The sequence below is a fragment of the Zea mays genome, chromosome 1 (genome assembly GCF_902167145.1).
Source record: "Zea mays cultivar B73 chromosome 1, Zm-B73-REFERENCE-NAM-5.0, whole genome shotgun sequence".
Taxonomy (NCBI): domain Eukaryota; kingdom Viridiplantae; phylum Streptophyta; class Magnoliopsida; order Poales; family Poaceae; genus Zea; species Zea mays.
The window spans coordinates 37,573,993-37,589,917 of NC_050096.1; the positions used below are offsets into that span (position 1 = coordinate 37,573,993).

Consider the following 15,925-nt stretch of genomic DNA (forward strand, 5'->3'; position numbering starts at 1 on the left):
ATATCCCTTCACAACGAGTATACCTTGATCCGTGCGGTGGGGGCTCCTGGCCGACCACGAGGATGGCGCAGCTGCAGCTCCCACCGATTCCGCAGCAGCTTTATCCGTGAGATCGACAACTTACTGGCTCTGTTGAATGGCTCTTGCTCTTGTTATTACCACTGCTGTCACTGCTCCCTTGGGACTGAGATGTATTTGTCTCAGGTGTTGAAGTTGCAAGGCCAGTTGGAAAAACTCCTAGCAAATCCATACTTGAAATGGATATCTGGGTCCTCGCTGTTGCATGTAAAGAAACCTCAGGTGTGTTGCATTTTGAGAAAGACACGCAAAATTTGAGAAAGGCATTCTGCTGTCAGCAAGAGAAATTACCTGGAGCTCAGATAGGATCCCAAGAAAAAGTAAAGGCCCTCATAAGATTTGAATTGCTCAAATAATTTGATGCAAGCATCAACCCCTAGCTGCTCAGAGTATTCTTTCATGGCCTGCATATGTCCCCCAAGATTTCACAATAATTAGAACCAAGAAGGAAGAAAATAAATGCCAATGGGTTGGTACAGAGGGGGAGGGGGCATAGGAAACTGAACAGGAATACCTGCACAACAATCTGAAGATTTCCCCTCAGATTAACCAGTAGAAGGTCTTTCATGCATTCCAAAGCCCACTCTCTTGACAATGTGCCAAAGAACTCAACAAGTGTCTGTCCAAGGAAGTTGTTAATGGGCAAAACATAAAAAAAAAGATATCTGAAAATAACTGAAGTCGACAAACCTGTGGTTCAATGACATGGGTATTTACAATGGCACGCTTGATATCAGGCAACTCTGAGTAATGCTGCATTACAAAATGTAAGGTTAGTTAAACAGGCATACGAAGCAGAGATATCAGCTGCACCAATGCGAAGGTACTGACCTGGAGGGCTGTAACACCCACTTTGTAAACAAAGTTTAAGCAGAGAAATTGTACTCCGTATACATATATGAGTTATCTATGTTTCCCATTTCATGTGAACACCACAATTAAACAAATAAATAATTAACAAAAGACACTCAAATAAATCCTGCATCATGCTGGATTTTCTTTTGTGTGCACATTGTGACAAAATAAAATAATGAATGTGACAAGAAAATATTAAAGTCCCAAATGGAATTTAGAATATAAAAGAGATTCTAGAATTTAGAAAAGAGAGAGAGAAATATTGGCTAATACCAAATAAAAAAAAATCCTTAGAGAAATAAATTCATTTCACCATGGCATGTTTGAATCATACCTTCAAATAGTCGAGTACAAATTCGTCACAAAATTTGAAATCCAAAATTTGGATTTCAAAATAAAAAGGAAACAAAAGCAAAATAAAAAGAAAAAAAAGAAAAGAGGATCTGTGCGCAGTTGGGCCCTAAACCCCTTTTCGGCCCACCAGGGAATGTCACCCGCGCGGCCCAAACCATGCGTGAACAGGCGCCGACGCCGCGGCCCCACCTGTCTGCCACTCCGCGCGCGCCGTGGTCTGCTTGTCACTGCTGGTGGGCCATCCTCGTCAGAAGCTTCTTCTTTCCTCGTTTCCGGATCAATCGCGTCGCCTGCGCCCAGAAAAATAGGATCGCGCCGCCAGTGCTTCCGGGTGAGTTGGGGTTGACCCTGCGGTCCCGCATGTCGGTACCCGATACGGTGGCTCTCGTTCCGGCTTGAATCGCTAGCTCGTGGGGCCCATTGGTCAGGCCTATCTTCCCCCAAATCACGCACGCCAAGAACAAACACCACCGAACCCATCGGCCGAGATCTCCTTTGGTCGGATGCTGCGGATTCAACAGCACGGCGAAAACGCTCGCCCGGATCTTGCGGCAACCAAATCCCGCAAACCTCCTCCGCACTCCCCGCGCATCACTCGCCATCCCAGCTCCTGGATATAAATACCGCCGAGTCGTGCCGCCATTGAAGCATTGGATCGGAGCTGCGGGCCGCCACTTCACCAAACCACCCGCGCGAGTTTTAGGCTCGGACTCCGATTCCTCCGGCCATGCTCCTTGGGGTATAAAAGTGGAGCCGCTCCTCCCCAAACAACGGCGCGCAGAAACAAAGGGAGAGCAGGGGAGAAAGAAGAAGGTTGCCGCCGCCGCGCCGTACTTTGATTAGGGGCGTCCCGGTACCTGGGCGTGTGTCGGGGAGCTCCCTTGCGTGGGCGCATGCGGTAGCATTGCCCTGGGAGGTCAGGGGCCACTATCGCGCCCGTAATTTCTCATCGTCGCTCTTCTGGGCGGCGGAAACTGCGTGGCGCGAGGGCAGCCGTCTCCGTCGCCTAAGCTTCGGTGAGTTACCCCTTACCCGTATTGCCTTGGCTCGGTGATCGTGTAGGTTCAATTGGGGCGGATGCAGATGCGGGGTTATGCCTGGGCGACTCGCCGGAGAGTTCGCCGTCGTGGCCAGGGTGCGGGCGCCGCCCTGTTCCGGCCTGGGAGCCAACCAAATCGTGACCGCCGTCCGATTCAAATTGTGCGATCACGATTAGTTGAAGGGTTGGGCAAGAGATTGCCGTGGATTTTAGATCCAGTGGCTAGGGTTGCGTACCGATTCGTTTATGCTGGGATTTAATCTGGAACGTTGGTGGCCGATCGGACGGCCCACATCATCAGATACCCTTTCGCCTTGGCATATATGCTAAAGAAACCATTGGCTTCTGAGAAACCATCCCGCCGTCCATTTTCACTATGCACTGAGTCTAGGATATCTTGCGCAGAGCCCCCTGCGCTTCACAGGAATTGAGGCCTAGTCCAGAGCTGTTTTAATTTGATTAAATGAATTGGGAATTTGATTTTTAATATGAAAATAAACCCTATAACTTGTGAAATTCATAGAAAATTCATATGAGCTCCAAATTACTCCATTCCACTTTCTAATTTTTTGTAATTTAATTATCTATCACTTAGAGCCTCTGTTTTGTCATGAAAACATAAAGAAATTTAATTCCTCACTTAATCTATTTTAAACACATAAAACCTTTGAAAATCCATAACTTAAAATCTATAACTCCAAAATTAATAATTCTTGTTCCTGTGATCTTATTTTAATATGTAGATTATTAATATATATATATACTTATGTTTGGTGTAATGTTAATTTTGCCTATACAATGTTTGTGTGTATTGCTACGTTTAGCAGTGAGGACACGTGTCATCCGAAGAGCAAGTTGGTACCTGGTATCTCAAGTCCCAGGCAAGTTGTGCCCTTGATCACTTCTTTTTACCCAGCCATGTTCTGATTAATCATAATGATCTGCATAGGTTAATTTTGATAGGACCCAATAGGTTACCCTAGTTTGATTATCTTTATACCTTGTTACCACTGAACTTTTTGGGTAGTACTTGCTAGTGCTTTATGTGGTTTTGGGTATGAAGATACATTACTCATGATTATACTTTTGTTATCCGTTGTTATTTATCGTTCATGATAAGATCATTATGTTAATTGGAACATGGAGCGACCACCCGGGAAAACAGTGCTACCACAAGGGTATAATGGGACGCCCTTGGCTGATTAATTAGGAAAGCTAGTGGAGGACTACCTTACCCGAAAGGGGCAAGGGCAGTAGGGGAGTGGTCAGTGTAGGGAGGCCCTCGGGAGGATTTTGCTGCGATGGCGGTCCTGCAAGGGATTCCTGCATTGGAGCTTCCTATAAACTGTAGCGGGTTTTCTGAAGCTAGTGGAACTTTGTAAAGGCCTCGTAGTGTTACCCTGCCTCGCCTCCTCGGTAGAGGTGTATGGGAAGTCGCGATCCCTTGGCAGATGGGTAACATGACTTGTGGGTAAAGATGCGCAACCTCTGCAGAGTGTAAAACTGGTATACTAGCCGTGCTCACGGTCATGAGCAGCTCGGACCCTCACATGATTAACTTATGGAACTTAAATTCAATTTGTCATATGCATTGCATCGCAGGTGATGTTGTTACTTCTGTTCTACTATTTAATTGGGTTGGTATTTACTTATACTTAGTAATTGCTAATAAAATTTTGACCAACTTTAAAAGCAATGCTCAGCTTCAGCCATCCTCTTTGGTAAGCCTTACACTTCACATGAGCTCCCACCTTTGGCGAGTTCATACACATTATTCCCCACAACTTGTTGAGCGATGAACGTATGTGAGCTCACTCTTGCTGTCTCACACCCCCCCCCACAGGTCAAGATCAGGTACCGCAGGATGAGGCGCATGGAGGATGCTGTGATGAGTTCGTGAGTGGTCTAGGCCGTCGTCTCCCAGTCAACTTTGGGTTGCTGGATCGTTTCCTCATATGATGTAATTATTTAATTATTTTGTATAGAACTCCTGTTATATAGTAAAGATGTGACATTCGATCCTGTGCCATGATTCATCATATGTGTGAGACTTGGTCCCAGCACACCTGGTGATTATGTTCGCGCCCGGGTCTTGGTGCCCCGAAATCCGGGTGTGACAGAAGTGGTATCAGAGGAATGTTGACTGTAGGACGGAACCTAGATAGAACTGGACAACCATTATCTACTTACCTCTGCTACTCTGATTCTTTTCTATACTTTTCTTAATCTTTTCTCATCTATTTCCTCTTTACTCTGATTATTCTTACCTTTTCTTTCTAAAGACTAATGTGGATTTCACACTGTGAAATCCCGTGCCTAAAGTGACCTTTAGGAATAGGAGACCTAATCTTAGGAACCAAAAACAAAACTATTTTTATACATATCCATGTGCTTTAATGCTTGTTCTTATGATACTTGTCTGATTTGGATCTTTGATTGAGTGTGATGAGTTATGGAGTAATGTCCACAATTACATCTACATATACGTATAGGCATAAATATAAATAAATAAATCATAAGATGACTATACAAACTAAGAATGTCCCCCATTAAAAGTATATCTAGCCTAATAGCTCCATCTTGTCTTGAAAGATTCTTTCTTATCTTAATAGACTCATCTTATCCTGAAAAGATTTTATCTCATCCTAATAGATTTAACTGACCTCAAAAGATTCTAACTTATCCTTATGGATTCATCTTGCCCTAATTAGCGTATTTATCCCACTCTAGAATAACAACCATGAGCTAACCCAACCAATAGAGTCTTGATGGATTGCATAATCTATTAACCCCCACCTGACCAACCAGATTTTGACCTACATCATGTAGTCCATCTCACCCATAACTATTCTAACCATATTTCCCCAACTCCGATAATATGCACTAACCTCGAATCAATGAGCTCAAGACCGGAAAAGGAAAAGATCAACCCCGTCAAGGAAGGAGAGAAGTCAAACTCGATCTTTGGATGCACTACCACCCATCACGGAGTTCTTTCCCACCATAAACTTTCTTACCACATGCTCTTCTTGCCCTAACCTACCCATATTTTATAATAAAATGACTATACAAATAGATACCCATGCTTTCCTAGCCACTTTCTAAATAACAAGAAACTTCTTATTCTTGAACTAATTAGAAATTAAAAGTAAACTATAAATAAAGCTTTTTACATCCCTGTCCTTACAAATCTCGGGGATGAGATTATTTTTAAGGGGGGTAGGATTTGTAACACCCACTTTGTAAACAAAGTTTAAGCAGAGAAATTGTACTCCGTATACATATATGAGTTATCTATGTTTCCCATTTCATGTGAACACCACAATTAAACAAATAAATAATTAACAAAAGACACTCAAATAAATCCTGCATCATGCTGGATTTTCTTTTGTGTGCACATTGTGACAAAATAAAATAATGAATGTGACAAGAAAATATTAAAGTCCCAAATGGAATTTAGAATATAAAAGAGATTCTAGAATTTAGAAAAGAGAGAGAGAAATATTGGCTAATACCAAATAAAAAAATCCTTAAAGAAATAAATTCATTTCACCATGGCATGTTTGAATCATACCTTCAAATAGTCGAGTACAAATTCGTCACAAAATTTGAAATCCAAAATTTGGATTTCAAAATAAAAAGGAAACAAAAGCAAAATAAAAAGAAAAAAAAGAAAAGAGGATCTGTGCGCAGTTGGGCCCTAAACCCCTTTTCGGCCCACCAGGGAATGTCACCCGCGCGGCCCAAACCATGCGTGAACAGGCGCCGACGCCGCGGCCCCACCTGTCTGCCACTCCGCGCGCGCCGTGGTCTGCTTGTCACTGCTGGTGGGCCATCCTCGTCAGAAGCTTCTTCTTTCCTCGTTTCCGGATCAATCGCGTCGCCTGCGCCCAGAAAAATAGGATCGCGCCGCCAGTGCTTCCGGGTGAGTTGGGGTTGACCCTGCGGTCCCGCATGTCGGTACCCGATACGGTGGCTCTCGTTCCGGCTTGAATCGCTAGCTCGTGGGGCCCATTGGTCAGGCCTATCTTCCCCCAAATCACGCACGCCAAGAACAAACACCACCGAACCCATCGGCCGAGATCTCCTTTGGTCGGATGCTGCGGATTCAACAGCACGGCGAAAACGCTCGCCCGGATCTTGCGGCAACCAAATCCCGCAAACCTCCTCCGCACTCCCCGCGCATCACTCGCCATCCCAGCTCCTGGATATAAATACCGCCGAGTCGTGCCGCCATTGAAGCATTGGATCGGAGCTGCGGGCCGCCACTTCACCAAACCACCCGCGCGAGTTTTAGGCTCGGACTCCGATTCCTCCGGCCATGCTCCTTGGGGTATAAAAGTGGAGCCGCTCCTCCCCAAACAACGTCGCGCAGAAACAAAGGGGGAGCAGGGGAGAAAGAAGAAGGTTGCCGCCGCCGCGCCGTACTTTGATTAGGGGCGTCCCGGTACCTGGGCGTGTGTCGGGGAGCTCCCTTGCGTGGGCGCATGCGGTAGCGTTGCCCTGGGAGGTCAGGGGCCACTATCGCGCCCGTAATTTCTCATCGTCGCTCTTCTGGGCGGCGGAAACTGCGTGGCGCGAGGGCAGCCGTCTCCGTCGCCTAAGCTTCGGTGAGTTACCCCTTACCCGTATTGCCTTGGCTCGGTGATCGTGTAGGTTCAATTGGGGCGGATGCAGATGCGGGGTTATGCCTGGGCGACTCGCCGGAGAGTTCGCCGTCGTGGCCAGGGTGCGTGCGCCGCCCTGTTCCGGCCTGGGAGCCAACCAAATCGTGACCGCCGTCCGATTCAAATTGTGCGATCACGATTAGTTGAAGGGTTGGGCGAGAGATTGCCGTGGATTTTAGATCCAGTGGCTAGGGTTGCGTACCGATTCGTTTATGCTGGGATTTAATCTGGAACGTTGGTGGCCGATCGGACGGCCCACATCATCAGATACCCTTTCGCCTTGGCATATATGCTAAAGAAACCCTTGGCTTCTGAGAAACCATCCCGCCGTCCATTTTTACTATGCACTGAGTCTAGGATATCTTGCGCAGAGCCCCCTGCGCTTCACAGGAATTGAGGCCTAGTCCATAGCTGTTTTAATTTGATTAAATGAATTGGGAATTTGATTTTTAATATGAAAATAAACCCTATAACTTGTGAAATTCATAGAAAATTCATATGAGCTCCAAATTACTCCATTCCACTTTCTAATTTTTTGTAATTTAATTATCTATCACTTAGAGCCTCTGTTTTGTCATGAAAACATAAAGAAATTTAATTCCTCACTTAATCTATTTTAAACACATAAAACCTTTGAAAATCCATAACTTAAAATCTATAACTCCAAAATTAATAATTCTTGTTCCTGTGATCTTATTTTAATATGTAGATTATTAATATATATATATACTTATGTTTGGTGTAATGTTAATTTTGCCTATACAATGTTTGTGTGTATTGCTACGTTTAGCAGTGAGGACACGTGTCATCCGAAGAGCAAGTTGGTACCTGGTATCTCAAGTCCCAGGCAAGTTGTGCCCTTGATCACTTCTTTTTACCCAGCCATGTTCTGATTAATCATAATGATCTGCATAGGTTAATTTTGATGGGACCCAATAGGTTACCCTAGTTTGATTATCTTTATACCTTGTTACCACTGAACTTTTTGGGTAGTACTTGCTAGTGCTTTATGTGGTTTTGGGTATGAAGATACATTACTCATGATTATACTTTTGTTATCCGTTGTTATTTATCGTTCATGATAAGATCATTATGTTAATTGGAACATGGAGCGACCACCCGGGAAAACAGTGCTACCACAAGGGTATAATGGGACGCCCTTGGCTGATTAATTAGGAAAGCTAGTGGAGGACTACCTTACCCGAAAGGGGCAAGGGCAGTAGGGGAGTGGTCAGTGTAGGGAGGCCCTCGGGAGGATTTTGCTGCGATGGCGGTCCTGCAAGGGATTCCTGCATTGGAGCTTCCTATAAACTGTAGAGGGTTTTCTGAAGCTAGTGGAACTTTGTAAAGGCCTCGTAGTGTTACCCTGCCTCGCCTCCTCGGTAGAGGTGTATGGGAAGTCGCGATCCCTTGGCAGATGGGTAACATGACTTGTGGGTAAAGATGCGCAACCTCTGCAGAGTGTAAAACTGGTATACTAGCCGTGCTCACGGTCATGAGCAGCTCGGACCCTCACATGATTAACTTATGGAACTTAAATTCAATTTGTCATATGCATTGCATCGCAGGTGTGTTGTTACTTCTATTCTACTATTTAATTGGGTTGGTATTTACTTATACTTAGTAATTGCTAATAAAATTTTGACCAACTTTAAAAGCAATGCTCAGCTTCAGCCATCCTCTTTGGTAAGCCTTACACTTCACATGAGCTCCCACCTTTGGCGAGTTCATACACATTATTCCCCACAACTTGTTGAGCGATGAACGTATGTGAGCTCACTCTTGCTGTCTCACACCCCCCCCCCCCACAGGTCAAGATCAGGTACCGCAGGATGAGGCGCATGGAGGATGCTGTGATGAATTCGTGAGTGGTCTAGGCCGTCGTCTCCCAGTCAACTTTGGGTTGCTGGATCGTTTCCTCATATGATGTAATTATTTAATTATTTTGTATAGAACTCCTGTTATATAGTAAAGATGTGACATTCGATCCTGTGCCATGATTCATCATATGTGTGAGACTTGGTCCCAGCACACCTGGTGATTATGTTCGCGCCCGGGTCTTGGTGCCCCGAAATCCGGGTGTGACAAGGGCTCGCAAGTACAACCCAGCCTTTTCACACAGATGAGCAATACGAGGGCGATCATAATGACTGAACATACCATTAGCAAGAATGGCATCAGCAACATTCAGGTAAGTCACTAAGTTTATCTCCAAAACCTACAATTCATAGACAGAAACTGCTGAGAAAAGAATAATGTAAACATCCAAGCGCAACCATTCGTGTTCAAACGACGAAGATGAAAACCTTGGTTTGAATAAAAGCATGCTCTGGCAAGTTTGGTTTCAGAACATCCAACAGAAACGTTGTTGCGTCCCGTATCATATTTCTCTTTTAACATATGCATAAAACAAAAATCCATAAGGACTCATAAAACCAAGAAATGTAAATAGACAACAAGACAGTTACCTATGATTATGAATATAAGCATACCTGAAGGAAAAGATCAGTTATTGTATTATAATCTACTGGGCAACCTCCCTCCATTTGTGACATCATAAGAGCAAAGTTCACAGCTCCCTGGTATTATAGACAGTGAGAAAAGGACTCATAAGGTTAATGAAGCCACAACCGAATGTGTCTTACAAATGACCGATTATGTTCAAACAATCAATCGCCTGTGGATCTGTACGCAAGATGGTCTGGAGGAGGAAGAGATAATCTGGAGTGTACCCAACCTGGAACCAAGTTGTAGAAATAAAATTTGAAGCTCAAATGAGTTACAACAACTGAAAACAGAATCAATAAAACCAAATAACGAACCTGCTTTGAGTATATCAGTATCTTGTCATTTGCAATGGAGATAGAACTGTCATAGACATCTCACTGGCTGCTATGGGCCTTGAGGGGCACATATCACCCTCACTTGGCAATCTCAACGGCCTGTTGAAGCTCAACCTATCTGGCAACTTGCTCTCCGGTGGACTCCCATCGAAATTGTTGCTCTCCAGCAGCATTACTGTCCTCGATGTCAGCTTCAACAAGCTCAGTGGAGAATTCCATGAGCTGCAATCCACGCCTAACAGCACGATGAAGGTAATGAACATCTCGAGTAACTTCCTCACAGGATATTTTCCATCCACCACATTGGAGGGCATGAAGAATCTGGCTGCTCTCAATATGAGCAATAATAGCTTTGCTGGGGAAATTCCGAGCACAATTTGTGTTGACAAACCATTCTTTGTTGTCCTTGACCTTAGCTACAACCAGTTCATTGGTAGAATACCCTCAGAGCTTGGTAATTGCTCTGGTTTGAAAGTGCTTAAGGCTGGCCAGAACCAACTCAATGGGACCCTTCCATCTGAGATCTTCAACGTTACCTCACTAGAGCACCTCTCTTTCCCTAACAACCATTTGCAAGGAACACTTGATCCTGAGTGTATAGGAAAACTCAGAAATTTGGTCATCCTTGATCTTGGGTGGAATGGACTAAATGGCAAGATCCCGAATTCTATTGGGCAGCTCAAGAGGCTGGAGGAGCTTCACTTAGACAATAACAACATGTCTGGAGAGCTGCCACCAGCCCTTAGCAGTTGCTCAAATCTCACAACCATCATCCTTAAAGACAACAACTTCCAAGGAGTCTAAAATTCAGAAGTTATAAAAATGAGGTGTTATAAAAAAGACAACTATTGGCAATGACATCTACTCAACTGGTAGGTTAAACTTGACTTTTTAAAATAGTAGTAGAAACGAGTTGTGTACCAAGGAATACAACTTAAAAAAATTGATATTACGTGAGCTACATATATTTTATTCTGTTTTCTCACAGCCCTGACTGTCCCTAGAATGTTTTACTTTACCTAGACCATGGGCACATTTATGAACACAATATCAAGAAAAACATTTTCAGATAGGATCCCAAGAAAAATTAAAGGCCCTCATAAGATTTGAATTGCTCAAATAATTTGATGCAAGCATCAACCCCTAGCTGCTCAGAGTATTCTTTCGCGGCCTGCATATGTCCCCCAAGATTTCACAATAATTAGAACCAAGAAGGAAGAAAATAAATGCCAATGGGTTGGTACAGAGGGGGAGGGGGCATAAGAAACTGAACAGGAATACCTGCACAACAATCTGAAGATTTCCCCTCAGATTAACCAGTAGAAGGTCTTTCATGCATTCCAAAGCCCACTCTCTTGACAATGTGCCAAAGAACTCAACAAGTGTCTGTCCAAGGAAGTTGTTAATGGGCAAAACATAAAAAAAGATATCTGAAAATAACTGAAGTCGACAAACCTGTGGTTCAATGACATGGGTATTTACAATGGCACGCTTGATATCAGGCAACTCTGAGTAATGCTGCATTACAAAATGTAAGGTTAGTTAAACAGGCATACGAAGTGGAGATATCAGCTGCACCAATGCGAATGTACTGACCTGGAGGGCTCGCAAGTACAACCCAGCCTTTTCACACAGCTGAGCAATACGAGGGCGATCATAATGACTGAACATACCATTAGCAAGAATGGCATCAACAACTTTCGGGTAAGTCACTAAGTTTATCTCCAAAACCTACAATTCATAGACAGAAACTGCTGAGAAAAGAATAATGTAAACATCCAAGCGCAACCATTCGTGTTCAAACGACGAAGATGAAAACCTTGGTTTGAATAAAAGCATGCTCTGGCAAGTTTGGTTTCAGAACATCCAACAGAAACGTTGTTGCCTCCCGTATCATATTTCTCTGTTAACAGATGCATAAAACAAAAATCCATAAGGACTCATAAAACCAAGAAATGTAAATAGACAACAAGACAGTTACCTATGATTATGAATATAAGCATACCTAAAGGAAAAGATCAGTTATTGTATTATAATCTACTGGGCAGCCTCCCTCCATTTGTGACATCATAAGAGCAAAGTTCACAGCTCCCTGGTATTATAGACAGTGAGAAAAGGACTCATAAGGTTAATGAAGCCACAATCGAATGTGTCTTACAAATGACCGATTATGTTCAAACAATCAATCGCCTGTGGATCTGTACGCAAGATGGTCTGGAGGAGGAAGAGATAATCTGGAGTGTACCCAACCTGGAACCAAGTTGTAGAAATAAAATTTGAAGCTCAAATGAGTTACAACAACTGAAAACAGAATCAATAAAACCAAACAACGAACCTGCTTTGAGTATATCAGTATCTTGTCATTTGCAATGGAGATAGAACTGTCATAGACATCTCACTGGCTGCTATGGGCCTTGAGGGGCACATATCACCCTCACTTGGCAATCTCAACGGCCTGTTGAAGCTCAACCTATCTGGCAACTTGCTCTCCAGTGGACTCCCATCGAAACTGTTGCTCTCCAGCAACATTACTGTCCTCGATGTCAGCTTCAACAAGCTCAGTGGAGAATTCCATGAGCTGCAATCCACACCTAACAGCGCGATGAAGGTAATGAACATCTCGAGTAACTTCCTCACGGGATATTTTCCATCCACCACATTGGAGGGCATGAAGAATCTGGCTGCTCTCAATATGAGCAATAATAGCTTTGCTGGGGAAATTTCGAGCACAATTTGTGTTGACAAACCATTCCTTGTGGTCCTTGACCTTAGCTACAACCAGTTCATTGGTAGAATACCCTCAGAGCTTGGTAATTGCTCTGGTTTGAAAGTGCTTAAGGCTGGCCAGAACCAACTCAATGGGACCCTTCCATCTGAGATCTTCAACGTTACCTCACTAGAGCACCTCTCTTTCCCTAACAACCATTTGCAAGGAACACTTGATCCTGAGTGTATAGGAAAACTCAGAAATTTGGTCATCCTTGATCTTGGGTGGAATGGACTAAATGGCAAGATCCCGAATTCTATTGGGCAGCTCAAGAGGCTGGAGGAGCTTCACTTAGACAATAACAACATGTCTGGAGAGCTGCCACCAGCCCTTAGCAGTTGCTCAAATCTCACAACCATCATCATTAAAGACAACAACTTCCAAGGAGTCTAAAATTCAGAAGTTATAAAAATGAGGTGTTATAAAAAAGACAACTATTGGCAATGACAACTACTCAACTGGTAGGTTAAACTTGACTTTTTAAAATAGTAGTAGAAACGAGTTGTGTATCAAGGAATACAACTTCAAAAAATTGATATTACGTGAGCTACATATATTTTATTCTGTTTTCTCACAGCCCTGACTGTCCCTAGAATGTTTTACTTTACCTAGACCATGGGCACATTGTAACGCCCCGAATTTCGAGTTGATTTTTTTTCTTTCTCTATCGCTCGCTAAATTCGGGCGTTACCTCTCTTTCCTATTTCTTTTCGCTAAAACCCTACCTATTTCCAAAACTCCAAGTAGTATAATAATAATAAACCCTAAGAGTATTTCATTTGAATTGTTGCACCATGCCGGTCCCTGCATATCTTTTGTTTGTGGATTGAATTTGTGAAAACATGCTTTTAGAAAAAATGATTAAAAAAGAAAAAAACTTTCCTTCTCTCTCTTTCCCCCTCCTCCCCTTTCAGCCCGACCGGCCAGGGCGGCCCAGCTGGCGCGGCCCAGCCAGGCGCGCAGCCCCCCCCTCTCTCGCGCCCGGCCCAGCCGGCCTCCCTCCCCCCTTCTTCTTTCCTCCCCGCCGTGGGCCGGCCACGCCGCGGCCCAGCTCCCCCCCCCGCGCCCCCCGCTTTGGGCCCGTGGCGGCCCATCCGCCCCCAGCCGGCTCACCCGCTCCCCACGTCGCGCCGACCGCGCGTGCGGTTTGGAAAGCCGCCGCCGCCTTGGGTGGGCCCCACCCATTAGCCGCGCCCTCCCCCAAACCTCCTCCCCCCTTTACTCTCTCCTCCCCTGCTCGTCCCCGCTCCCTTGCCCTGCTCGCCGCCGCTCCCCTGCCCGCCCCAGCTCGCTCGCCGCCGGCGCCCCGCTCGCCCGTGGTAAGCCCCGACCCCCTCCCCTTCTTCCTTCCCTCTCTCCTCCCCTCCCTCCTTCTCCCCGGCGCGGTCCCGCCCGGCCGGCACCTGCCCTCGCCCCGGCCCCGAGCTCGCCGGACATGGCGGCCCGGCGCCCCGCCCTGACCCCGTCCGCCCCGCCCCTCCCTGCGGCTCGCCGGCCATGGCGGTCCGACGCCCTCCCGCGGCGCGGCGGATCCCGCCCCGCCCACGCGCGATCGTCCGTCGGCCTCGTCCGCCCGTGCTCGGCACGGCGGCGCTCGGCCCGACCTCGCCGGCCATGGCGCCCGGCCCCCAGCGCCCTCCCGCGGCGAACCCCGCCCTCGGCTCGTCGACCTCGCCCCCTGTCCCCGCTCCCTCCCCGGCTTGGGCGCGGGCCAGCCATGGTAGCCCGCCCGCGGCTCGCCGGCGCGGCGCGCTTGTCGGCCATGGCGCGGCTGTGGCGCGCGCCCCGGCCTCGGCCCCCGCCCAGCGCGGCGCGCCCTCTCCGGCATGGCTCCCCAGCCCGCCCCGCTCGGCGCGGCCTCCCCCGCCCGGCGCGCGGACCGGCGTGCGCGCGGCGGTCCCGCCCCGGCCTTCCCCGCCTGCGGCGCTCGACCCCGGCCCCTGCGCGGCCTCGCCCGCCTGCGCAGCCCCGGTCCCGGCGTGGCCTCGGCGGTGCGCGCGGAGCCCCGGCGCGGCCCGTGCACGCACGGTGCCCCCGGCGAGCTCGCCGCACCCGTGGCTCGCGGCCATGGCGGCTCGGTCCCGCCCGTGCAGCTTCGGCTCGCGCGGCCGTGGTGCCCCTGCGTAGCGCGTGCGCGGCTCGGCCCCGGCGTGTGAGCGACTCGTTCGCGACACGTCAGCGCGGCCTTGCGCATACGTGCTCGCGTGGTGCACGGTGCGTTAGCGTGGCTCGTCGTGCCCGCGACGCAACGCATAGCGCCTTGTCGCGCCCGCGACACGATCGTCTACCCCGAGTCACCCGTCTACCTCCCCCCTGTGCATTCTGTGCGTAGTGATCGTGTGATGTAATCAATGAATGGAAACCCAAATAAGAAATTGTTTACGTTAGTTAATACATGTAAGTAATTATCTACCTCATCTAATGTCGATCAACTGAATATGGTCATGATTCGAGTTATGCATGTAGCTAATCCGTTTGTTAGAACTAATTGGAGCTAAGTAGAACTAGGGCACGTAGTGTTTAGTTATTCGTTTACCCGTAACGCGCCTTGAGCATAAGCTTTAACCCTCGCGAGATCTTTCCCCGCCTCTTTCTAACCATGGTAAATTCATTATTGTATGTGATATTCTATGCATATCTACTTTATTTGTTCTCTTGTATGATGCACTGTTTGTTTCCTAATTTGAATGGATGGATGTATGTATGCTTACAATCGCATAGAGAACGATTCGGTCGAGGAGCCCGAAGAATTCGCAGGAGAAGCCCCTGAGCAGCAGTCGGTTGGTGGAGGCAAGTGTCCCTTGACCTATCTCTGTCCTATTCATTCTTTAATTCACCTCCCGCATTACACATTTATGCCTAAGGATTGACTAGCTTTGATATCCATGTCCTTGTTTACCTATTTGGGTTGGATTATTATTGTTTAGCTTTATGCTATTGCTCAAACTCTAATCAATGAACATGATGAGATTATCTATGATACGTTGTTTTCCCCTCTCTTATTATGATGTTATACTTGTGGTCTTCAAGGGGGCTCGAGCGGTTTCTCGAGTGCCTCTCCGTAAGGACCTATTCTATGGATGACCGCCCGGGAAAACAGTGCAACCATGAGGGTGGAATAGGGTTCCCTTAGCTGAATAATTAGAGGATCCGGGGTGTAGTTCGCTTCGCCGTCGTGCCGTCAATGGGGCTCGGTGTATGCGGCTCGCTCTGCCAAGGTTGATTTGTCCCTTGGGGAGGAGTGCGGTACATTTAGGAAACCTAACGGGCGGCTACAGCCCCGGGGAATCTTTGTAAAGGCTACGTAGTGAAACCTTGCCTA

General features: G+C 46.8%; 2 protein-coding genes and 1 long non-coding RNA gene across 3 annotated transcripts; 1 reads left to right on the forward strand and 2 right to left on the reverse strand.

Annotated features, from left to right (window-relative positions):
* Positions 1-601: 601 nt before the first annotated feature.
* On the reverse strand, positions 602-921 carry LOC103634069 (uncharacterized). Its single transcript, XR_556640.2, has 3 exons — positions 910-921; positions 769-831; positions 602-697 (listed from the first exon to the last, which is right to left on the reverse strand). It is a non-coding gene; the product is annotated as an uncharacterized lncRNA (long non-coding RNA).
* An 8,719-nt stretch (positions 922-9,640) lies between these two features.
* On the forward strand, positions 9,641-10,640 carry LOC103644561 (receptor-like protein 3). Its single transcript, XM_008667747.2, has 2 exons — positions 9,641-9,721; positions 9,834-10,640. Exons 1-2 carry the CDS (start codon positions 9,641-9,643, stop codon positions 10,638-10,640), a joined length of 888 nt encoding a protein of 295 aa, XP_008665969.2.
* A 260-nt stretch (positions 10,641-10,900) lies between these two features.
* Positions 10,901-11,895, reverse strand: LOC103644562 (clathrin heavy chain 1-like). The gene is made up of 5 exons (XM_023300619.2): positions 11,878-11,895; positions 11,656-11,739; positions 11,433-11,567; positions 11,118-11,354; positions 10,901-11,007 (listed from the first exon to the last, which is right to left on the reverse strand). The coding sequence occupies exons 1-5, from the start codon at positions 11,893-11,895 to the stop codon at positions 10,924-10,926; spliced, it is 558 nt and encodes a 185-aa protein (XP_023156387.1). The 3' UTR covers positions 10,901-10,923.
* Between the last annotated feature and the right edge of the window lie 4,030 nt (positions 11,896-15,925).

Bases quoted from the DNA above. Each gene is read 5' to 3' on its own strand.
- LOC103644561 (XM_008667747.2), top strand. From the start codon at position 9,641: ATGACCGATTATGTTCAAACAATCAATCGCCTGTGGATCTGTACGCAA. The intron at 9,722-9,833 runs GTACCCAACCTG...TGAGTATATCAG, and splicing joins AGGAAGAGATAATCTGGAGT to TATCTTGTCATTTGCAATGG.
- LOC103644562 (XM_023300619.2), bottom strand. The intron at 11,568-11,655 runs GTTTTCATCTTC...TATGAATTGTAG, and splicing joins ATGCTTTTATTCAAACCAAG to GTTTTGGAGATAAACTTAGT. The intron at 11,008-11,117 runs GTATTCCTGTTC...GGACATATGCAG, and splicing joins ATCTTCAGATTGTTGTGCAG to GCCGCGAAAGAATACTCTGA.